The following is a 25,588-nucleotide window of genomic DNA, read 5'->3' on the forward strand; positions in this document are numbered from 1 at the left end:
GGTTTTTTATCTGAATGCATTCTATGTATTCAGATAAAAAACCTTCTGTGTGCAGCATGTCCCCTCAGCCCCCCTAATACTGACCTGGGCTCTATCTCGATCCAGCGATGTTGTACGAGAGCCACAAAGTCTGGGGACTCTCCCTCCTGATTGGCTGAGACACAGCAGTTGGCGCCATTGGCTCCCGCTGCTGTCAATCAAAGTCAGTGAGCCAATGAGGAGAGAGAGGGGGCAGGGCCGAGCCATGGCCCCATGTCTGAAGAGCAGAGGCTCAGCTCAGGTGCCCTCATAGCAAGCTGCTTGCTGTGGGGGCACTCAGCATGAGGGAGGGGCCAGGAGCGCCAGCGAGGGACCCGAGGAGATGATGATGTAGGCTGCTCTGCACAAAACCACTGCACAGGGCAGGTAAGTATAACATGTTTGTTATTTGTAACCAAAAAAAATAAGACTTTAGTATCACTTTAAGACTAAATGTTTTTCCTAAAAATTAAAAACAAAATATAAAGGGCTGCATTTATATAAAATAAATACTATTGCTGTTTCAGAGATTTATGTCAGATGTCAGGAAGTATTTTTTCTTTTGTTACTGTGAAATAAGAATACATTTTAAGGGGGTTTTTATGCCTCTGGACCAGCCTTTTTCAATCAGGATGCCCAGGTAAAATGCCCAAAAATTGTATACAAGCCAGCCTGCCTTTGTGTTATACAAAGCCACAGGTTTTCATTGTGCACCATTACAACCTTCTTTGATAAGGACTATGTCGACCACATGCACAGCATCAATTTTTCCCCCTCTCCTGCCCCTCTCCATCAGCACTGCAGTCACATTAGCTGAATGAGGGAGAGAAAATGAGGGAGAGAAACTGAGGGAGAAGAGAAACATTGGAATACTAGTCAGCATCAGTGTGGAAAGGTGTATTTGAAAGCATAAATCACCTCTAACTTTGGGTGTCCTATGTGTGTGAATGTTGCTGTATGTAAAACTATTAGTTTCGTTTTCTACATTTTAGAATGGGGTGCCTCGAGATTGTGCATAGTTTTAAAGTGTGCCTTGATTAAAAAAAGGTTGAGAAAAACTTCTCTGGACAAACAAGATTTTCTGGTGCTTTTTGAAATTTTACCTTGTCTTGTGCCTTTTTCAATCTAAGGCATTATCCAATTCTTTAATCAACATAAGTTTTAAATCAGCATGATAAGTGGGACGTATATTACTAATGTTTATGTCCACCCCATCAGAAAACATAAATTTAACTTTATTATTAAATTTAGGAATTAAACCATTTCATCTTATTGTGTGTTCTGCACTTTTTCCCATATACTATCTGAAATGAGACGCTGGTTAACTCTCTGTGTGACTGACCTTTATACTTACTACAATAATATCTATAATTATTTCTGATTTCAATCTTTTTCCTTATTTCTACTTACTACCTTTTCAAAACTTACATTTACGTTTATTCTCCTCGTTCTTTTCAAATTGTTAATAATTCCCGTCTCCACTATAAATCTATTTATCCTACTATTACCATATCAATCACTTCCTTCCTTAAAAAAGCTTCAAAGATCCACCTTGTCTTCTATGTCATTCATATCATCTATATAATTATAACTTAAAGGAGCTACTCTCTAAACAATCTTTCCAATCTTACATCTATTTATTATTTTACTAAATTTTCCTAAATTATTTCAATCAGCGTCTCTTCCTAACTAAAAATTACCCATATCATAACCTTGTTTTGTCTAATTTCACAGCTTCTTTTAGGGGTATCAAAGTGCTACAAAAGTGGCCATTGTTAGTACTCAAAGAATATGATCATGTTTCACAGCGCCACATTATGACATACATACAGTATGTCCGTGACATCACTACACACACACGCTACATCCATGACTTGTCACTATGTCACATTTTATGTTTATGACTTTATTAGTACCCTGAGATATGTTCACAATCAACATGCGCAATTCTAATTTTCGACAATATCTTATTCTAGTTTGTTAGTTTATATAAAAGCTAGTGGTGCACAACCCAATGAAGACAGATTTAATCCTTATCAATCACATTGTTATATTTTTACTTCAAATAAATTTTATGCCTTATTAATTAATTTTAATATAATATCATTATTAGAAGCTGCCCTCCAAAGAAATCATTTTTATATTTATAATACGCACTTCACTTTCTACAGAACTTCTACGCACTTCACTTTCTATACACTGCTCAAAAAAATGTAAGGAACACTTTGAAAACACATCAGATCTCAATGGGGAAAAATATCATGCTGGATATCTATACTGATATGAACTGGGTAATGTGTTTGGGACAAAAGAATGCCACATCGTTTGATGGAAATTAAAACTATCAACCTACAGAGGGCTGAATTCAAAAACACCCTGAAAATCAAAGTGAAAAAATTATGCCGCAGGCTAGTCCATTTTGCTGAAATTTCATTGCAGCAACTCAAAATGGTACTCAGTAGTTTGTATGGCCCCCACGTGCTTGTATGCATGCCTTACAACGTTGGGGCATGCTCCTAATGAGACAACGGATGGTGTCCTGGGGTATTTCCACCCAGATCTGGACCAGGGCATCACTAAGCTTCTGAACAGACTGAGGTGCAACCTGGCAGTGTCGGATGGACCGACACATAATGTCCTAGTGGTCTTCTATTGGATTTAGGTCAGGCAAGCATCGGGGCCATTCAATGTTATCAATTCCTTCATTCCTCCAGGAACTGGCTGCATACTTTCACCACATGAGGCCTGGCATTGTCGTGCACCAGGAGGAACTCAGGACCCACTACACAGCGTAGGGTCTGACAATGGGTCTATGGATGGGTCTTTGGGATTTCATCCCAAAACCTAATGGCAGTCAGGGTGCCATGTAGAGGTCTATGCATCTTCCCATGGATATGCCTCCCCAGACCATTGCTGACCAACCACCAAACCGGTCAAGCTGAATGATGTTACAGGCAGCACAACGTTCTCCACGGCTTCTCCAGACCCTTTCAAGTCTGTCACATGTGCTCAGGGTAAACCTGCTCTCATCTGTGAAAAGCACAGGGCACCAGTGGCAGACTTGCCAATTCTGGTGTTCAATGGCAAATGCCAATCAAGCTCCACAGTGCCGGGCAGTGAGCACAGAGCCCACTAGGGGGCATAAGGCCCTCAGGCCACCCTCATGGTTCTGATTGTTTGGTCAGAGACATTCACACCAGTGGCCTGCTGGAGGTCATTTTGTAGAGCTCTGGCAGTGGCTTACACAAAGGAGCAGATACCGGTCCTGCTGATGAGTTAAGGATATAGCCATGTTCAGCTCTCCTAGAGTAACTGCCTGTCTCCTGGAATATCAACCATGCTCTTGAAACTGTGCTGGGAGACACAGCAAACCTTCTGGCAATGGCAAATTTTGATGTGCCATCCTGGAGGAGTTGGACTTCCTGTGCAAACTCTATAGGGTCCAGGTATCAACTCATGCTGCCAGTAGTGACACTGACCCTAGCCAAATGCAAAACTAGTGAAAAACAGTCAGAAAAAAATGCAGTGGCCTCCACCTGTAAAACTATTCCTGTTTTGGAGGTTGTCTCATTGTTTTCCCTCTAGTGCACCTGTTGATAATTTCATTAACACCAAAGCAACTGAAACTGATTAACAACCCCCTCTGCTACTTAACTGACCAGATTAATATCCCAGGAGTTTAATTGACTTGATGCTATGTTCTGATTAAAAAGTGTTCTTTTTTTGAGCAGTGTATGATCCTTATTTCTACTGTGTACACAAACAGGAGATAAATAAAGCCCTCGTTAAAACCATTTGGAGTTTTTTAATTGAGGGTGAAAATTCAATCTGCTTCTGTATGTAACCGCTTTAACTAAATCAATACCTTGTCTGTAGCCCATTTATACCAATTGAAGGCCCCATAACTATAAGCAATTTATTTTACATGGAATGGCTTTATCATTCATGGCTATATATTTCTTCTACTCAGCTGTCTAAATGTTTTGCCCACAAAGAGGAGTTAGCAAAAATTGTTTGCCACACTTACCAATTTTATCATACAAAATCAGTCGGTACTAAAGACCCACACTTTAAGCTTATAAATTCCTTTATGGTGGCCATACATTGGCAAGCTTTGCAATGACCACAGTGATGTGTTCCTTTTGGTGGTTGTGGTAAGCAGTTCTTTGTTTTCTCCTCACCCCTTTAATTTATTCTGAAATGGCTATGCACCAATTTATCTTGAAGATTACTTCCACTCCAATTTATCATACTTGGGTATGTGTTTAATGCCATTTTCAAATACTTATCCTGTAATATGATTGGCCAATATTTTTTTTAAATCTGATACATTTTTTTGTAGTGATGTCACAAACATAACATACAATTTTGGTAATGGCATGGAAGTAAGGTACATGCCTAATGATGTCATTGGAGATGGCACACTTGCATAGTGACATCATCATGGGGATCTTTGAAACTTCATATGAAACCCAGCTAGAAAGATGAGGGATGGTTTGATTTGAAGCTGTTTACAGCTTGTTAAGAATATGTAAATAGTTTACTGTCCACAGTCAGTATACAGGTGCACTTTAGAGAAAACGTATGATGATGTCTATAACAACCAGCCAGATGTTTGGTACTTTTTTAACTTTAATTTTATTTATGTCTGGTGTTTCTTTAATATGCTTTCTTGCATTTTATGTATACAGAGCAGTAGTACTTTGTTAGGTAAATGATGAGTATTTCACTCTGGGAGCATATAGGAATGTGGACTTGATATCTTAAGACTATCGATCAAATATATTTGTCTTTCTAGTTCCATAAAGCTCATAAGATAATGGTTTATTGTATTTCTGGACTCACTCATGACTCAGCTTACCTTGTGATTAAATTAAAACTATTAACAGATAATCTAGAATACCTCTTTTTAATACTAATATTAGATAGATTTAACACATGGTCATAATTACAAATATAATTTTGCTTTATTATTATTCATAATTCTGTCCTCATCCTGCTGCTGTCTTAGATCTGTAATTCATGATGTTTTCTAGTCATCTGTTCAGTTTCCAAGAAGTGATGTTCACTTGATTGGGTACAGCCTTGGAGCTCATGTTTCAGGATTTGCTGGCAGCTATCTGAATGGATCGAACAAGATTGGAAGAATTACAGGTAATTTCTAATTATTTACAACACTGCACAACACAAAGCATCACAGTCCCGTACTGATTACTACTACTTACAATCATTTTTGTTGCTTTGTGTGATAAATAGTATACATTTCAGATTATCATATTACAATGGCATGTTGGTTTTAAAACAGGGAAAGTAAGGGCTCTTTCACATGGGGCGGATCAGTGATGATCCCCGCTGAGCAGGAAAATGACAGGTCCGTCGCTGCACACTGTGGGGGATCGGGTGATGACGGACCGTAGAGTCCGTCGTCACCCGATCCGATCCGAAAATGGATGGAAAAGTAGGTTTTTCCTCCATTACACTTTTTCGGATCAGAGTGGGTCGGATGTCAGTGGACATGTCACCGCTGACATCTGACGCTCCATAGATGTCTATGGAGGGTCCGTTCAGGTCCGCCTAAAAAACTGACAGGTGGACCTGAACGAACAGTCCGTGTGAAAGAAGCCTGTACTATGAGAAAATATCATAAAAGTAAATGGCTGCTATAAATGAAATGTTACTGCTAAACTAACCCCCACAGGACTGTAATCACCATGAGATGTCAGATTGTACCTATTTTCCATATAGTCAAACCTTTACAAAGTCCCATTACTTTTTGAGAAGGGGGATAATATACACTACCCTTCCTCGCACATACAACAGTACTCAGCCATTCATTGTCATTCAGAGTACTGTCAGGCAGAGGGCATGTCAAAGCCTTTCAGAAAGTCAGTATTTGCAAAGGAGCTTCTGCAGACCACAGAGTGGAGGGGTTGGAAGTTGGCACATTCTTCTGCCTACTGTTTGGGGGCTATCTTTACTTTAAAATTCCTTTTAAATACATGTACCCTTAAAACATACTTGTGCTGCACCACTATTGCAAAGTCTACATTGTAAAGTATAACTAAAGAGAAAACTATTTTACTTAGATTTAAATAAAGTGGTCAGGGTTTAGAGCCACTGTCAGGTTTTTATGCTCCCTGGGCCCCTGTTAGGGAAAGTCACCCTCTTTAACCACTTGGTGTCCGCACTATAGCCGAATGAGGGCCACAGCGCGGACCTGAATTTCCGGGAGGAGTTCATATGATGGCCTCCCCTTTGCACGCTCCCTGCACGCGCAGTGATCACCGAGTCACTGAGACTCGGGTGATCACAGATCCAAATAAGGGGCCAATCCCCACCCCTTACTACATGATCAGCTGTCAACTAATGACAGCTGATCACATGATGTAAACAAAAGCTCAGTAATCTTTTTTTTTCTCCTCACGCTGAAAAAAAAGCCAATCACCGACATTGGTCCCGAAGAGGAAGAAGCAATTCTGCCTCATCTGTGCCCACCAGTACCCCTTGCTAGTGCCACCTGCCTGTGCCCACAGTGCCCACCAGTGCCACCTATCAATGCCCATGAGTGCCACCTATCAATGCCCACAAGTGCCACCTATCAATGCCCACCAGTGGTGCCAATCAGTGCCACCTAGCAGTGCTGCCAATCAGTGTAACCAACCAGTGACCATTATTGCGACCCATCAGTGCCCATCACTGCCACCTATCAGTGCCCATCAGTGCTGCCTCATCAGCGTACATCAATGAAGAAGAAAAATTACCTGTTTGCAAAATTTTATAACAAAATATAAAAAGATATAAAAATGTTTTTAAAAAATTCAGCCTTTTTACATTTTTTTAACAAAAAATAAAAACCGCAGAGGTGATCAATCAAATACCACCAAAAGAAAGCTCTATTTGTGAGGAAAATATTATAATTTCATTTGGGTACAGTGTTGTATGACCGTGCAATTGTCATTCAAAGTGCATCAGCGCTGAAAGCTGAAAATTGGTCTGGACAGGAGGGGGGTTTAAGTGCCCAGTAAGCAAGTGGTTAATTTCCCTCATCACCAGTATCCCTGGGAATGAAAATCAGAATAAATTTACAATTCTGAGTTGCCACCAGAAAAGGAATAGAGAGGAAATCTTCAAATGGTAATACATGTTCCCAAGACAACTGCCTAAAAGGGGATTTCTCTCACTTCAGAAAGATAACCTCTCACTTACTGTTGAGTCTACAGGACAAACAGAGAAGGGAAAATCTCCCTAATGAGATAGAAATGGCAAAAAAACTGATGGGGGTTTTAGCCCTTCCTCTAATTTATTCAAAACAAAATAAAAGGATTGGCTTTAGTTATACTTCCAGAAAAATAAAGTTTTTTGTTTTAAAAATGTATGATTAACCACTTAAATTCTACCCTATAGCCAAAAGACTGCTACAGTATGGTCGTCTAGTTCTGGGAGGGCATCCATGGTCCCTCTGACTGATCACAGATCGGGGTAAAGGTCCAATCACAGCCCCCTTTATCATGTGATCAGCTATGTCCATTCACAGCTGATTACATGTAAACAGACTTGCTGGTCATCAGCGCTGTGCCCATGTGAGGAAAGGAGAGCCGATATTCGGCAAGGCTGTCAACACATTATTTACACTGATAATTAGGGCACTGATCATCAGAGCCTTGATGATCAGTGCAGCTCCAATTAGTGCCAATCAGTGCCCATTAGTGCAGCTTATCAGTGCCCCCTATCAGTCCCCATCATTGCTACCTATCAGTGACACCTTATCAGTGCAGCCACATCAGTGCCAATCAGTACACATCAGTGCAGCTTATCAGTGCCCATCAGTGCAGCCTCATCCATGCTCTTCAGTGCAGCCTCAACAGTGCCAATCAGTGCTGCCTCGTCAGTGCCCGTCAGTGCAGCCTCATCAATGCCCATCAGTGCAGCCTATCAGTCCCCATCAGTGAAGAAGAAAAATTACATATTTGCTAAATTTTATAACAGAAACTAAGAAAAATGTTTGTATTTTTTCAAAATTTTCTGACTTTATATTTGTTTGTTTATCAAAAAAATTTAAAACCAGTGGTGATTAAATACCGCCAGAAGAAAACTCTGTCTAAAAAAAAAATAATAAAACCTTAATTTGAATGCAGTGTTGTCATTCATAGTGTGACAGCACTGAAAGCTGAAAATTGGCCTGGGCAGGAAGGGGGTGAAAGTGCCCAATATGGCACCCAAATTTACTACAAAATGCTAGTTTCTAGCATTACCTGTTTACTTATTCACAGAACTTAGAGCACAGAATTTAGAGCACTAAAGAGCCATCATCAAAGGTACGTGTATACAAGTTACAAGTGTACAGTACAAGAAGTATACAAGAATAAATAGACACCACACAAAAAAATATTGTCAACCAGGTAACTGGCACTGCAAAAGTTTTCGGAATATATAATCTTTCGTGATGACAATGCCATATTCATGAACATGGTAAAAGAATGGGACTTTAAGGATGGCAAAGCAACTAGTAAGATACATATGTGGCTGCTGAAGTACAGATGTCTATATAGGGCTATATGAGACTATACATATTGGAATTGCATTCATAGTCTTCACTGTCAGCAGTAAGCCTTCTTTCTACTAATTGTTAATGGTGTTGATGCTAGGATCTATAGCAGTGGTTCTCAACTCCAGTCCTCAGGACCCACCAACAGGCCAGATTTTAAGTATTACCTTGGGGGAGATGCAGACTAGAATACCGCAATCACTGAGCAGCAAATTATATCACCTGTGATGTATTTCAGTTATCTTGCAAACCTGGCCTGGTAGTGGGTCCTGAGGACAGGAGTTGAGAACCACTGATCTATAGGGATACAGAATAGTGATGTACATTCTGGAGCCTTGCACTGTTTTTCTAGTGTACCAGCAAGAGAATATTTAGGAAGCCCATAAGCAAGGTAGCAATCTTACCTATTGGCACAGCCTGCAGGCATCTTACTGATAGAAAGAGAAAGTTTTACATGAGTTCTAATGCGTCACTAATTATGCTCTCACTGCAGCACCTACTATTATTTTTGGCTTGAGGCTATATATAGTATTTGAGCTCTGTTTTCAGAATTCTCCACTTATTCTGATGGACTCATTCATTGTCACATCTTCTGTGCCAGCTTCAACATGTCATTGTCACATCTTCTGTGCCAGCTTCAAGATGAAGCAGATATCAAAAGCGATGACCACATGTCTAGCTGAGGATGGGTAGCATTTTCTGTGTATATAACAGATGATCTAGGAATCCATGCAACACTAGTTTAGTTGCCAGATAGGATTGACTTGGGATTCCCATTACAATATAGTGAGTAGAGGGCAACATTAAAGTTAGTTTCCAGTTAAAAAAAAAATTGTTTTCTTTATCCATTCCACTAACCTTTAGTTTAGCAATAATTTTAAAATTGAAAACAAAAAAAATGAATTGCTTGCCTAAAACACCGGTAGTGTACACCGGTAGTGTTATAGGCTGGTAGTCCAAATCCTACTTTCTTCTGGTCTGTAGTGTGGGAGGGTCCTTCTTGCAGTGGCCATGCCACTTCCTGCTGATGTGAATGCTGCCTATTGGCTTCCAGAAGTGTCCATCAAAGGGTCCTCACAGGGTCTTCAAATTTCAAATTACTGCTTTCCAGTATTGGATGAGGTACCTTGGATCATCAAGTAACAGCATACTTATGTAAGACTAAGTTCATACATCTGCAATGCAATCCGATCTCTATGTGATCCGATTTCAGTGCAACTTTTTTGCAACTTGGTTGTGTTTTGGATGCGGCCTGCATATTCTAAGGGGTCAAAAAGCACTGTAAATCACACCAAAATAATACAAAAACCTTTTCCAAAATTTCACTGCACAGAGCCTCATTGATGTGAACAGGCACAATTGAAAACAATGTGATCCTGTGCAAGTGAAATTTGCGTCAGAAATTGTACTAGTGTTAACCAGACCTTTAAATGTTTTGTTTTTTTTTTTTTTTTAATGAATAGCTAGAAGCAGGTTGGGAATGTAGAGACATTGGGGATTTTCTTTTCCAGTCCTGGAAAAGCTAATGTCTTCTCTGGAATTAATAATTTACTAAAAGAACATCAAATTCACATTAATCCTATAATGTGTAGGTGCAAATTAATAATTTGTGTTACTATAACTCTGCATTAATTTTTAACTGAAGGAAGAATTAGATTTATTTTAGATCATTTTACATTTCAAAATGTTTTGTATTAATGATTGCACTGGATTAGTACATGCATGCTGCAACTCAGTTCCATAAACATAACATTAACAATCAAACAATATCCTAATTTTCTGTCCTAAATGACTGCCTTAGAGCATCCTATACATTATCTGTTAAATGGTCTGCAAACTAATTGAACACATGTCTATTTTTCTACAATGTATTTAATTAGTCACGCTTTTACTGGTGCTAAAAGTGGGAAAGCCTTTAAAAAAGGCAGCTGTAGTTAGTTCTATATAAAAAGGGCTTATTCAGTAAGGTAAAGATGCAGTAAATGCAGGACACTGAATAGTTGGCTGCTATAAGTTACTTTTTTACACAGACAGCAAGCAATACAATGACAGGAGTTTTAACCCTTCTGTACTCTATCCAAAAATAAAAGGATATTTCTGAGCTCTACATACGCTTTAAGAAGGTCCAACAGGGATGGAAAGGATTCTCAAAATAAAGTGCACTAGGAAACTGGGCGTGTCAATCGCTTTGGTTCCAAGTAGCACTAAGTTGTATCTTCCACTAACCTCCACATCACTGCTTTGTCCTGTAGAAAAGTAGAGGTCAGTAGGAGCAACCACTGAGTGCTGAGGGGTACCAAGGAGATAAACAATTCTGGAAATCTTGGTTTCCCAGGGGACTTCAGACAGGATTTTCTTGGAAACAGTGTGGCCTTCTGGCAGCACAGCCGTGGCAGAGGCATATTTTCACTTGCTTATTTTTCAGATATGCCTATTTGGAATAATGTGTGTTGAGAGTGTTAAGTAACTTTGTCTAATTTTTACTTGAAAAATATAATTACTTTACCGCAGGTTTAACAGCTAAGAATACCTCAGGGGGAGTGCATTGTTTTAATGAGACAACGAACTCATTGAACTTCATGGTATGATTAAGCAAAAAAAGGAGAACCATTATGCAGCTCTGCAAGTAGGAAGCAGAGAATGTGTATGTAATGAACAAGTTTTTATTGCCCTGTTTACATATATAATATAAACTAAACATAGAATCAAGGTATGTCATTTCTATATATTCCTTTTAGTGTGGGGATAGGCAACCCCTTGAGATCTACCCTAACAACATGAAAGAAATCAAAGATCACCAGGGCACACTTTTTGTTAAGCTAACCTAGCAAGGCATCATTAAAAAGTAAGGGAAGTATGAGGAGTTCAGGGGTCAGTGTTAAGTAATGCAGTGTTCAGAGGTTGGTTGCATGTAACTCCAAGCTCTGAGTTCAGTGGGAGGTAATGTAATGTGAAGGGGTGAGGAGTAAGTAACGCAAAGTTCAGAGGTCAGTAGTATGTAACACAGAGTTCAGAGCTCAGTAGTAAGTTATGCAGATTGCAGAGCTCAGGAGTAGTTAACACAGTGTTCAGAGGTGAGTAGTATGTAATGCAGAGTGCAGAAGTCAGGAGTAAGTAACACAGAGTGCAGAGGTCATTAGCACGTAACACTGAGATCACATGTCAATAGTATGTATATAATGCACAGTGCAGAGATCAGGAATATGAAACACAGAGTGCTAGGGTGAGGCATAGGTAACCCAGAGTTTAGAGGTCAGTAGTATATAACACAGAGTTCAGAGGTCAATAGTAAGTAATGCAGTAGTGCAGGGGGTCAGGAGTATATTATGCCCAGAGGAGGTCCATAAAGACATGGATGAGTGAGTTTGGGGTGGAGGAACTTGACTGACAGAGTCCTGACCTCAACCCGATAGAACATCTTTGGGATGAATTAGAGTGGAGAGTGCGAGCCAGGCCTTCTCATTCAACATCAGTGCCTGACCTCATAAATGCGCTTCTGGATGAATGGTCAAACATTTCCATAGACACGCTCCTAAACCTTGTGGACAGCCTTCCCAGAAGAGTTGAAGCTGGTATAGCTGTAAAGGGTGAGCCAACTCAATATTGAATAATACGGACTAAAACTCGGATGCCATTAAATTTCATGTGTGTGTAAAGGCAGGCGTTCCAATACTTTTGGTAATATAGTGTATATAACATTAGAGAAGATTAGCATTTGAATAAAAGGTTTTTTTTTTTAAAGTAGGTTATATACAACATGTACCTTTATTATCCAGATATTCTACATCTTCAATGCATCATATAACGCAACACTTACTAAACATGTTTATTTTTTTTCTATTAGAGCTGTAATAATTGATTATTTTTTTTTACATGTCATGTGCATGTAAATAAACACAGTGCATGTATGTTTTTTGTAGGACTTGATCCAGCCGGCCCTTTATTTGAAGGAATGTCTGTAACAGATCGCTTGTCTCCAGATGATGCAACTCTTGTTGATGCAATCCATACAAACACACAACAGCATATAGGATTAAGCGTTGGCATTAACCAACCAGTTGGCCACTATGATTTTTATCCCAATGGAGGCAACATACAACCTGGCTGCCAGTTCAGAGACATATACAACCATTTAGTGGAGCATGGTGTCCTTGGTAAGAAACTAAATCTACAATCTGTTACAATATGTATTATAGTGTGATGATTACAACAGCACTGCTCAGTAATTATTTAGCTACTTCCCAATTTAAAGCCAAACTTGAGTCAAAGCTTTATTAATTGATTTGGATATTTGGAGAAAGGTTTACAATCTAGAATCCCCAGTGTATGGGGTTGGGTGTCACGTGTTCAATGGTGTTTCCGAGCAAAATCTACATGGTACATAACATCCAAACCCATTTCAGTGAGCTTCAACATGTGGTTAACTGGATCAAATCTCTTACATTTGGTTCCCCATGACAAAATGTGCCCGATGGAGCCTGAATATAGAGGCCAGATCTGTACCAAGTGCCAGGGCTACCTTATGTGCCCAAATAATTACTCATAATCATGACCAAATTGTTTCTATTTTTTTTTTTTTCTTTATCATAAGGATTCTCTGAATCAGTCAAGTGTGCTCATGAGAGATCAGTCAACTTGTTCATAGATTCCATAAAGAATGAAGACAAGAACAGCATGGCATACGAGTGTAAAGATTATGATACCTTTGAGAAGGGCATGTGCCTAAACTGTCAGCGACATGGCTGTGTTGCCTTGGGGTATAATCTTATTTCAAAGAAAATGTACCCTGGACGTAGACTCTTTCTGAAGACACGATCACAAATGCCATACAAAGGTAAGTGGAGCAAAAAAAAAAAACAAAACAGGTTAGTACAATATGAACATCAACCAGTCAGCAAACCATTTCATCCAAAGGGATCCCCTGTTTGTCAGATTCTACAAACCTGAATAGAGACATAAAATCCTCCATATACTTGTAATTATAATTATTCAATCAAAGAAATATACTATAACTATATTTTAAAACAAGGTGTGTAGTATATGTGATATGCTGTGCAGAAGAATAATGTGGATCTGTTAACAATTGATTTGTGCAATTTGTGCTATTGGTCCCACTTTTTTACAAAGGACCAGTGGAGGCTCATAGATGCTCCTGGAGCAGTGTCCCACCAGTTTTTGTTGCAGGAAAATAAATAAATAAAAATAAACTATAAAATCATTTTTATTAATTATTTTTTCTGTTGTAAAATGTGTTCTGTGCCTTTAAATGCTAGTCCTGCACTTTCAGTTCCCTTCCCCATTGTTATATCTCTCTCTCTGCTGCTGCTGCTAGGTAGATTAGAAAAAAATGTCTATGATTAGACTTTTTTTTCTAATCTGCCTAGCAACAGGACGTCCGTCTGAAAAATAATTTACAAGTGTATTTAGGAACACTGAGCAAACTGTTTCTGCACGCTTATTGGCTGCTTGCCAGTTTCCTATTGAGTTATATGGAGCTCAATTGGGTGGGCCGAAATATCAACCTGGCCCACCTATTGAGCTCCCTAAATTGTTCCCTGAGCCAGAACAGAGGAGAGGAGGTGTCCCCGGGTTCCGCGCAGCTCCCAGGTAGTCAAAATCATATCCTGGGCCCTATCAGTTCCTTCAGAGGGGCTCAGGAGGCTGCAGCATGGAGGGACTTTTTTTTTTTAAGGGTCCGTGCTGCAGCAGATTAACACCATCCAGTGCCGCATTTCCCGAAAATCAGATTAAGGTTCTGGTGTTCTGTCAAAAAGTGCCTGCTATCGAGAAGTGCCCGGGTTGTACTGAGCATGCACCGTACGGAACAGCTGTTGTGACGGCGAGACGGCACCTGCGCACAATAGCTGACAAAATACATTTTCTGTCAGATTGTGCCTTGTGCTCCCATGGCGAGTTCATGTCGGCGAGGGGCAGATTTCTACATGTTGTAGGCGGATTTATAAATGATGGGTAGTTGGAGGTGGAATTTTGAAGATGCCCAGTGCTCTTCGAAGGATAGCATACAAAAGTTTTGTTTTGCAGCACTGGGCATCTTAAAAAATTCCACCTCCAGCTGCTCATCATTTATAAATCTGCCCACAACATGTAGAAATCCCCTCGCTGACATGAACTCGTCAGGGGAGCGCGGGGCACAATCTGACAGAAAAATGTATTCTGTCGGCTATTGTGGGCAGGCACCGTCTCGCCGTCACAACAGCTGATCGTAAAATCAGCTATTGTGCTGTTCCGTACAGCACATGCGCCGTTCGTCTCTGGCACTTCTCGACACAGCACCAGCCAGGCCGGCTCGGCGGAGTGATATCAGTCAAAGGGCACTCGAGTCGACAGAACAGTCAGTAAGCAGTTTCTTCACTGTCTGCCTCCTTCAGCAAGTAGGTGCTGACGAGAGGGCAGGTTCTTTCAACCAAATCGCCAGCAGCCATTAAGACACAGAGAGGGACAGGCAGCACAGCAGGATGTTAAAGTGTGAGGAAAGTGGGGATGATCACTGCAGAGAATAATTTTTCTCCATAAACTTACAGTGATTAAAACACCCCCCCCCCTTCACCTTTGCCATGCAGCCCCTCTTGCGTATGATTGATTTATACAGCAGCCAGATTTGATCATCATCATTATCATAATATTAATCACACAGTGTAGGTGCATTGAACCAGAACACCTGTATTGTGTGATTATGATTATGATAATGATGATCATCGTAAAAGGACAGTGAACTCATGCATCCTGAGGTCTCATTTATGGCCCAATCATACATGGTGCTGCAGATATGTGTCTCTTGTGCAGGGCCGTCTTTTACCAGCACAGGGATGCACGCAACACCATGCCACTGTCCCATTCATTTTTATTGGGATATTATTATATTTTATTGGCTTTTGTGCTGATCAGTCACTTTTTCTCTTTGTCACACTATACATCTCAGTATATACCCCATAATAGGGCCCCTAACACCCTATTATTGGATATATACTTAGTCTGAGAGACACCTTATTATGGGATATACTGAGAGTGAGAAACCCCCTATTATGGGATATATACTGAGACCCCCTATTATGGATATACTGAGAGACCTCCTATTTTATTAGTTAGTATATCCCATAATAGGGGTCTCTCAGTATATATCCCATGTGGGAGGGAGGGGTCTCTCTGACTCTCAGTCAGTATATCCCAAAATAGGCAGGGCCGGACTGGGAATAAAAACCAGCCCTGGAAATAATTTCATACCAGCCCCAGGGGTTGTCAGCACCCAAGGTAGGCAAGTAAATTGCACCCCTAACCGGCGGACATTTAGCGCTCCCCGAGTCTCTTCCACTCATACTGTATTAAACCCCTTATGGTATATTTTAGGATGTACCACTCCTTCTCTTTGTTCTCCTTTCTTTCCCCTTTATTTCTCTCTATCATAATTTCTTGTTTTTTTCCCCCATCTCTCTCTCTCTCTATCTATCTTTCTTGTTCTCTCTCTTATTATGTCTCTCCCCCTCTTTTCCATGCATTCTCTCTTTTTTCCCCTCTCTCATTTCCTTTCTTGCCCCCTTTCCTCTCCCTCTTTCCGGAAAGTAAATGGCTACATGCCCATTTATTGCATAAAATGATAGATATAGAGATATAGAGATATAGAGATATAGAGATATATTATACACACACACAATGTGAGTTCTGTATGTGTAAAAAAACAAAATCATACTTGGGTGGCACACCCTACAATGCGTTTACATTCAAGATGGTGCTGATAAGACCAACAAACAGTAAAAATATTACAGCGCACACATAAAAAATGACATTTAAATCCTGCAAGGATATTTAAAAAAACCCGAACATATTAAAAAAAAATGGGGATTTGGTCACACTATATGGCAGCCCACTTACTGCATCAAAGTACCCCTTAATTAGTGGGTCCTACACTAATAAAAGAATGAAAGATCCTGCGTCTCAACCATTGGAGATACACTCCTCTTTATGGGAGAACTACCCCCCCCCCCCCCCCCATTACCTCTTATTAGTGTCCACCAGTTCATAGGAGGAGTCCCTTCAGTTCTCCCATAAAAGAGGAGTGTATCTCCCATGGTTGAGACGCAGGACCTTTCATTCTTTTATTAGTGTAGGACCCACTAATTAAGGGCTACTTTGATGCAGTAAGTGGGCTGCCATATAGTGTGACCAAATCCTCATATTTTTTGAATATGTTCAGGTGTTTTTAAATAGCCTTGCAGGATTTAAATGTCGTTTTTGTATGTGTGTAAGACACACTACAATAGATGGTCAGAGATTGTGAACATGATACAAGAGATGGTCAAATACTGCAGACATGATACAAGAGATGGTCAAATACTAATGGGCGGCACAGTGGTGTAGTGGTAGCACTCTGCAATCACTCGTGACAGAGCGAGAACCAGGATCTGTGTGTGTAAACAATTTGTCCGCCGCAATATCGCCGCCATTACCAGTAAAAAAAAATAAATAATACTAAAAATGCCATAAATCTATCCCCTGTTTTGTAGACACTATAGCTTTTGTGCAAACCAGTCAATATACGCTTATTGCAATTTTTTTACCAAAAATATGTAGAAGAATACATATTGGCCTAAACTGAGGAAAAAGTAGTTTTTTTGAAAAAAAATATGGGATATTTATTATAGCAAAAAGTAAAATATATGGGGGGTTATTTACGAAAGGCAAATCCACTTTGCACTACAAGTGCACTTGGAAGTGCAGTCGCTGTAAGTCTGAGGGGTAGATCTGAAATGAGGGGAATCTCTGCTGATTTTATCATCCAATCATGTGCAAGCTAAAATGCTGTTTTTTATTTTCCTTGCATGTCCCCCTCGGATTTACAGCAACTGCACTTCCAAGTGTAGTGCAAAGTGGATTTGCCTTTCGTAAATAACCCCCATTGTGTTTTTTTCAAAATTGTCGCTCTTCTTTTGTTTATAGTGCAAAAAATAAAAACAGCAGAGGTGATCAAATACCACCAAAAGAAAGCTCTATTTGTGTGGAAAAAAAAGGACATCAATTTGAAAGTGAAAGTAATTATTTGTTACAAGAGACCCCAAACCGTCTTAGAACCTAGTCAGTATAAAAGCATTTGAGATAGTGAGCAGATCATTCGGAGCATCAAGTAAAACTTTAATTGCTGATTATATAGGATGGCAAATTTATAAGCAAATCAAACTGCATAAAAAACACAACAGTGGGCACAAAGAGTGCTATTTAAAAAATGTGAATTCACATAAAACCAATAATTCAGTTATGGGTGGATTCAGACAGTTTCAATCTGCTACCTTATTGTGGTATATGAATCGGGTCATTCCTAATATAAGAGAAGTGAAAAGGCTGGATTCACACTGTAGGTATAAATGGACCTTATAGTTTCCCTTTGCCTTTCACACAAAACTGCAGCACATACATTATACTATAGAAGAGTTGAAACTGTTATAGCTGCAAATGGTGGGAAAATATTGAACCCTACAGACTAAGAATGGGATGCCATTAAAGTTCATGTGCATGTAAAGGCAGGTGTCAACTTTTAGTAATATAGGGGGTTATTTACTAAAGGAAAATCCACTTTGTACTGCAAGTGCACTAAAAGTGCACTTGGAAGTAAAGTCGCTGTAGATCTGAGGGGGGCATGCAAGGAAAATAAAAAACAGCATTTTAGCTTGCACATAATTGGATGATAAAATCGACAGAGCTTCCCCTCATTTCAGATCCACCCCTTAGATTTAGAGCGACTGCACTTTCAAGTGCACTTGTAGTGCAAAGTGGATTTGCCTTTCGTAAATAACCCCAATAGTGTATATGTGAACCAGCCCCAAAGAAAATAGAATTTCTACTTGGAATTCCTTTTTTTGTAGCAAACATGCATGCATTTGCTGCATCAAAACAAACAAGTGTATATAGGCCCTTAAAATTTACATTGGAATTGTTAGCACAGTGAAAATGCAAACAACAAAATCTTAATACAGAGAGGTACATTGGGCAGTTTTCTGTATCTGATCTCCATTCATTTTCTTCTCATGTTCCTGTTTAGATAAATAAAGCAAGTCTTCCAAAATAGGCTTAATGCAATTAGTATGTGTATGCTTATTGGGAACAGCTCTGGAATAATATTGCAAACTGCTTCATAAATAACCTTTAACAAATTATGATCGGGAAACGTGCACTTTTTATTTGTTGTCTGAAGCTACGTCTTGCTGGACATCAAAAACTTCTGCCTTTATGCATCATATTTTTTATCTTCTTGTAAATGCCATAGATAATATTTCACATATTCAGGACAAAGGGTGGTACAGCGCCAGCTGTCTCGTGTGTCTGCAAAAACAAATTATTGGCTGAAAATGTTAATATTCAAAGGGAATTTCACCATATGCTCTAGTAAATATATTTCAGACTTTGTCATTCCAGCAGCCAATGAAGTCAGATAGGATTTATCAAGTGTGGATGTTGACTTTACATAGCAATGAGATATTGAATCAGTGGACACTTGACAGAGACAAATAGCTTTGCTCAAATGTCATTTTGTTCCTTATTTACAATGATTGTTTTGTCTTATAAATACTCCTTTTAAGAGCTGAGATCAGTTAAGCATACAATACAAGAAAAATAAGAGCTGGGCCCTTCTTGCTTCATTGTATTTCAAGGAGTTCCTTGCAATTCTCCCTTTTTAATTTAATCTAATTGGATTCACATTGACATACATTATTCCTGTTCTGCTTCACAATATATTGGTATGTGTTTGAATAGTAGGCTATAAGCTTTTCTTCAGTAAGGAGAAAACTTTAGAGCCTTTCTAATTCAGAAGGTATTTTTAAGTCTCAGATCCGAAATATAAAATATCTATTCCTCATTTTTAGTTTAGAGGGCAGATCCATGTAAATAAATCCTTAATGCACTTTTGTGGCCATCCAGAACTGCTGATTTATAACATAGATTTATCTTTAATATCATAGAGCCATGTATTCTAAACTGCATACAGCTGCTTTAGGCTAGCTGGCCATCATTAGTGCACCGTATGAAAACCATTATATCACAGCTGGCCATTCACGTTAAGATTTCCCCAGCTCTACTCCTGTCAATAGATGCAGAGAAAGCATTTGACAGGGTAGACTGGGGTTTATGATGGACACCTTGTGACATTTGGGATTGGGACCAAAAATTATGAAGTGGATAAAAAAAACGTATATAATGGCCCAACAGCGATGGTAAAGGTCAATGGGAGACTCTCACCTGTGTTTGAGATGTTCAATGGAACATGGCAAGGATGTCCGCTCTCCCCACTGTTATATGTATTGGCAATTGAACCATTCTTGGCGGCACTCTGAAATAATCAAGATGTAGGAGGGGTGAGAGTTGGAGAAAAAGAGCACAAAATCGCGGCATACACGGATGATATTCTGATGTTTGTAACCAACCCAAGAGTGACTCTGCCAAATATAATCAAAGAGGTGAAAGAATATGGGGAACTCTCAAATTTTAAAAGAAATCTGATAAAAACAGAAATATTAAATATTGGATTAGGAAAAAGGGAAGCCCAGACCCTCCAAAAAGAATTCCCATTTACATGGGTAAAAGAAGAACTAAAATACCTTGGAATTAAACTAACATAAACGGTCAAAAAAATATATCCTGCAAATTATATTCCATTAATTAATGAGATCAAGGAAAAAATAAAAAAAAAAGTACACAACCAATATCATGGATTGGAAGAATAAATATGTTCAAAATGATGATACTACCAAAAATAATGTACACATTTCAGATGTTGCCAATTGGGATTCCACAGAGTTTTTTCAAGATTATAAAAACAATATTGATAAAATACATTTGGCAAAATAAAAAGCAGAGAATCAAATTTGCACAAATCAAAAAAGGGAACAGGGAACACGGAGGATTAGCAACACCAGACATCGATATTATAAAGCAATAGTTCTGTCACGAATGATTGAGTGGACAAATGGAAATAGTGAAAAAAAGTGGGTGGAGATGGAAAACACAATAAGTAAGACTACATTGCACAAAAACATATGGATACCACGAAAGTTTAGAATAATTGAAAATCACTAAATAACTAAAATTTGGAACACAGTACACTCGAAAAATGAATGGACATATAACTCACCGTTAATGACCCTCACGGGAACACATTTTTTTATACCGGGGAAGGAGATATTCGCCGGATACGAGACAAGTAACCCACAACTGAAAGATATTATCACAAAAGGTAGGATGAAACCACGATTAGAACTAGAAGAACTCAATGGGTGGAAGATAAATGAATGGAAATGTTATCAATTAAGACACTTAGTAAATACACTACCACATCCAATTAGAGAAGAAGAGAAATTAAGCCCATTGGAAAAACTTTGCTTTACCCAAACGCCACTGAAAAATGGAATATCAACAATCTACGCAATATTGACAGAACCAGGAAGGACAAGGAAGACCCGCCTACATCGAACAATGGGAAAAAGAATTGGAATTAAAACTAAACGATCGACAAGTGGAAAAGATGATAGGAATGGGATATAATAATGCCTGGGATATGAACACCATTGAAATTAATTATACATTTTTAGCAAGGTGGTACCTGACCCCAGTGAGAACCCATAGATACCAACAAGAGAGAACACCTTTGTGTTGGAGAAACTGCAACCAAAGGGCAACGATGACGCATATATGGTGGGAGTATCCAAGAATAAAGGAGTACTGGCAAGAAATAGTGAATAATATAAAGGAGATAACTGGGGAGAAAATAGAACAAAATATATGGACTTGCCTATTTCATGATTACAAAATCCCAAAGAAACAATACACGAGAACAATGGTCCCAAAACTCCTGAATGCCGCAAAGGGTCTGATCCCAAAAAAATGGTTAAAAAGTGAAAAACCAGATATAAGAGAGTGGTATGAACAAATAGATTACTATTGTAAAATGGACCTTTTGAGTAGTAGGGATAGAGGACACTATAAGGAATATATTAGTACCTGGGAGGGTTGGAAAAACTTTAAAGCCTTGGATATATATCTGGAAAAGATGAAAGAAGGAGAAGGGCCGCGAGTTATAAATTTAAGGGACCTAGGAAGAAACAAACCAGATAGAACGGGAGGGGAGGGGAGGGAAAAAGGGAAGAGAGAAAGAGAGATAAGGAATACGTAAGGTAGTAAGAGTAGCTCTATATGCTTATGTTCTTTTTTTTTTTTTTCTCTCTCTTTCTTTTTAAGTAGAATAAATAAAATATTTAAATAACTAATAAAGATAATCTTGAACAAGCCACTATGATGTGAAAATGAGATGGAACAAAATTGAACTGCAAAGTTGAAATAATGTCTCTCAGAAAATTTTGCTGAGGTGGAAGGAAAAAAAAGAAAAGAGATTTCCCCATCCACGCTAAGCAGCATGGTTTTGGATGACTTGGCAGTGCCAGCTATTGTATTCTGACAGCCATCACTTGTGGCTGTCAGAATGGTTAAATATTGCTTTTAACTGATTGGATGCAGGCGCTGTTTGACCAGGAATTTTCCACATCTTCAAATAGTCATTTGAAAAATTAAGCCTGCTGAATTGGCTGGAAATTGATCTATGTATGGTCAGCTGTTCAGGTATAGTTTAGAAAAAATCATTATGCAAAGCTGGGATGGGTGGGCCATTATCCATGTATTAATGATCTTTTTGCGAATCGGTCTTTGCGTCATATATTAAAGGGTTTGTTAACCCACATCATGTACTTTCTATAATCTGTTCTGCCGTATAATATGTCCCCCTGTGTGTCTGTTGTATAAGAAAAAAAAGAGGGCGTGGCTTGGATGGCAACGGAAACGGACGTGCAGTGCTGAAGCTCCTTGCCTGGCCTGCCTGCATCGCCCTTAAAAAACATCGCTACCTGCACTACTATGGGCAAACCAAAAAAAACAAAGACCCCAAGCTCCAATGACACAACACAAGGTCCTCCTCCGCACCTCATCACGGAGTACTTTAGCAGAAAGCTCCGGCGGGACAACACGCGGCCAAGATGGCGCCGACCTCGTCCACCGCAGCTGCCTCTCCTGCAATCACTTCTCCGGGAGCCGGGAACCACAGGTGTGGCTCAGAAGGAGATCTCACAGCTGCATATACCTTGGGTCCCCCCTCCCGCTCTCATGTCAGGGTCCCTGCTCCCCTCAGCGACCATCTCCTGGACAGCCTCTCCCAGCCGTTCCCCCCTGCCTTGTGGAGCCCCCACCACCCACGCCAGCTCAGACTGTCCAGCCATCCACATCCTGGGTCTCCTCCACCCCTGAATGGGATCCATGTTCCCTACCGCAGCGAGCCCAGTTCCACAGGGACAGAGCATCCTCACGTCGCCCACGCCAGAGGGAATCACCTCATACCACAGTATCCCCCCAGCTTCCACAAGCCTTGGGACACAGGGACTCATCCCCACCCAGGGTCTGCACAAAGCACCCCCACAAAGGCAAGACTCAAGCCATCTACTCCCTACCAACCACCCCTGGGAGACTATCCCTTGTCTACAGCCAGTTCAGCCCCTGCATAGGGCACCCCTGCCCATGTTACCACAGACTCTGACACTGACCCTAAGGCGTATACCTCCTGGCGAGATTATGTCTGCTGCATGCCTACAAAGCAGGAATTCGTAAGTGCTCATCCAGGAGGTGCACGAGACCTGCAGATCTGAGATCAACATGCTACGGACTGACCTACATCATCTCTCTACCAGAGTTACATCACTAGAGGAAGATGGCGGTGACATCAAGCATGAAATCTCCCAAATCCACTCCCAACTTGCCTCACAAGCATTCACTCTCCGGGACTTCCACCGCCACCTTGAGGACCTGGACAATAGGCGCAACAATGTCAGGGTCCGAGGCCTACCTGAGGCGACTCAGGACGAAGACCTACCTGTTATCCTACAAGCTATCTTCAACAGTGTCCTGGGCCGCCCAGAACATCAAAAAGTTAAACTGGACAGGGCTCATCGTGCCCTCCGTCCTCGCAGGCCAGGGTCTAGACCCCGAGACGTGATATGCAGAGTCCACAACTATACCCTCAAAGAGGAAATCCGACTTTGACGGCGCCCCCATACAGCTCTTCCCAGACCTGTCGTGGATTACTCTCCAGCAACGACGCTCCCTTCAGAGACTTGGACATTTCTGTACCGCCTACTCCCGGTTGGGACCCCCTGCCAGCTCCCCCACCACGCCCAGGCCCCCTGGATCCAGGTCACCGGGAGGAAGCGCCCATGGTCCCGTTCCTCTGGCACTTCTCCACCTCCCCATTTGCATTAACTTTCTGCTTCCTCAGTGGTCACTTTACCTTCGACGACCTGATGACTCATTTCCTCTAAACTGGGGCCCCTAGTTGAGGCCTGGTTGCACCTTCATTTGTTTGTTCCTACCCCTTGGGGGTGAATCTACTACAGATAATACCTCCCTCCCCCTTTGTTTGTTGCGAACTCCCCCTCCCCGATGCCCCTTTAGGGGGTGCCGGATCAGGGGACTCGCCTATGCTAAATTTTGGGATCCTCTGACCCCACCCCTCCATTTATTCCAGAGCGGTTGGCTTGCTAAAGTGTTCTTGGGTTATAGATACAGTTACAGCTATGAACGTTGGCTAAGTGCAGGTCTATTTCTAACTACATCAGCAGGCAGGCCCGGGAGCGGCTCATTCCTCTCTTGGTAATGCAACCTCTTCCCCCAGGGGAGTCCATTTGATCTGGTAAGAGTTTATACTTATCATCTTTTTCCTTGTTGCCATTCTCTGGTTGATGTGGTTTCCCTCTACGGATCAACACAGCTTCTTGCCAACATTTGGAACACCATCCTCGGGGAATGCATCCATGTTTACACACAGTGGGACATCATACCCCCTACCCATCTGCTCTTTGATTCATTGACTTTGGGTTTATCATATGTTCAGTTTATTACACTGTGTTGAAGGACTTAATAATATTTTTTCTTGTTTGGACTGGAATACATTTCAGCACCATCATTTTGTAATTTTGGTTTGTTCACTATGCGCTACATTTTCTTATCTTTGCAATGCTTTTGTCACACCGTATGTAGCTGTTCCCCTTTCACCAATTAGCGCAGTGTTTTCTTGTACACTTTTTCCTTATGGGAAGGCCATAAAGCGGTTTTCCGTGGCCAGTGCATATCACTTTCCACTGACCTAAAACGTAATGCCAACAAGGCCAGATGGCTGCTGTTAGATCAGCTCCGACAACTGGAGACACGCCTGCTGTCGTCCCCCACCTTGCGTACTCTTAGGACATTGGTGAGCACTAGGGCTAGTCTACGGGACATAGACCTGGGGAAAACGGAGAAAGCCCTTCTCCGGCTGCACCAAATCTATTATGACAAAGCTAACAAGCCGCACACCCTTCTAGCGAGACAACTCCACGAGCAGGCGGCAGCCACCTCACCCACCTCTATTAAAGACGCGAATGACACCCTTCATTCCCACCCCTCTAAAATTTCACAACTCTTTCATGACTATTATTCCACTCTATATAATGACCCGAGTGTACCACATAACCCTACCTCTCCTAATCTATCTCAGGCCATCCACTCTTATCTAGCGGATTGCGACCTTCCTACTCTCTCTCCCTCCGCCCTAACCAGCCTTAACTCCTCTATTTCTGAAGAGGAAGTAGCTGACACGATTAAATCTCTCCCGAATAACAAAGCCCCCGAGCCCGATGGTCTACCATACCTTTATTATAAAACCTTCTTGCCGCTTCTCCTCCCCCTCTCTTTAACTCCTTCATGGCCAACACACCCATTCTGAGAGGCATGCAGACCTCTTTCCTTACAATGATCCCCAAATCAGGAAAGGACCATACACTGTGCTCTAATTACAGGCCAATTGCGCTCCTGAAAACAGACTTAAAAATTTTTACTAAACTACTAGCAAACAGGTTAAACAACTTTATGCCGTCGCTGATCCATAAGGATCAAGTGGGGTTTATCCTCCTCAGACAGGCAGGGGACAACACCAGGAGCGTTATTGAC

General features: G+C 40.7%; 1 protein-coding gene across 1 annotated transcript in view; it reads left to right on the forward strand.

The window, feature by feature from the left end:
* The window catches only part of LIPC (lipase C, hepatic type), a 307,115-nt gene that overhangs the window by 215,570 nt on the left and 65,957 nt on the right, over positions 1–25,588 (forward strand). The window contains exons 6-8 of the mRNA XM_073618814.1: positions 5,055–5,172; positions 12,484–12,717; positions 13,155–13,397. Of these exons, the coding sequence (XP_073474915.1) occupies positions 5,055–5,172; positions 12,484–12,717; positions 13,155–13,397 (595 nt within the window). The remainder of the gene's footprint in view (positions 1–5,054; positions 5,173–12,483; positions 12,718–13,154; positions 13,398–25,588) is intronic.

The sequence above is a fragment of the Aquarana catesbeiana genome, linkage group LG03 (assembly GCF_042186555.1).
Source record: "Aquarana catesbeiana isolate 2022-GZ linkage group LG03, ASM4218655v1, whole genome shotgun sequence".
NCBI lineage: Eukaryota > Metazoa > Chordata > Amphibia > Anura > Ranidae > Aquarana > Aquarana catesbeiana.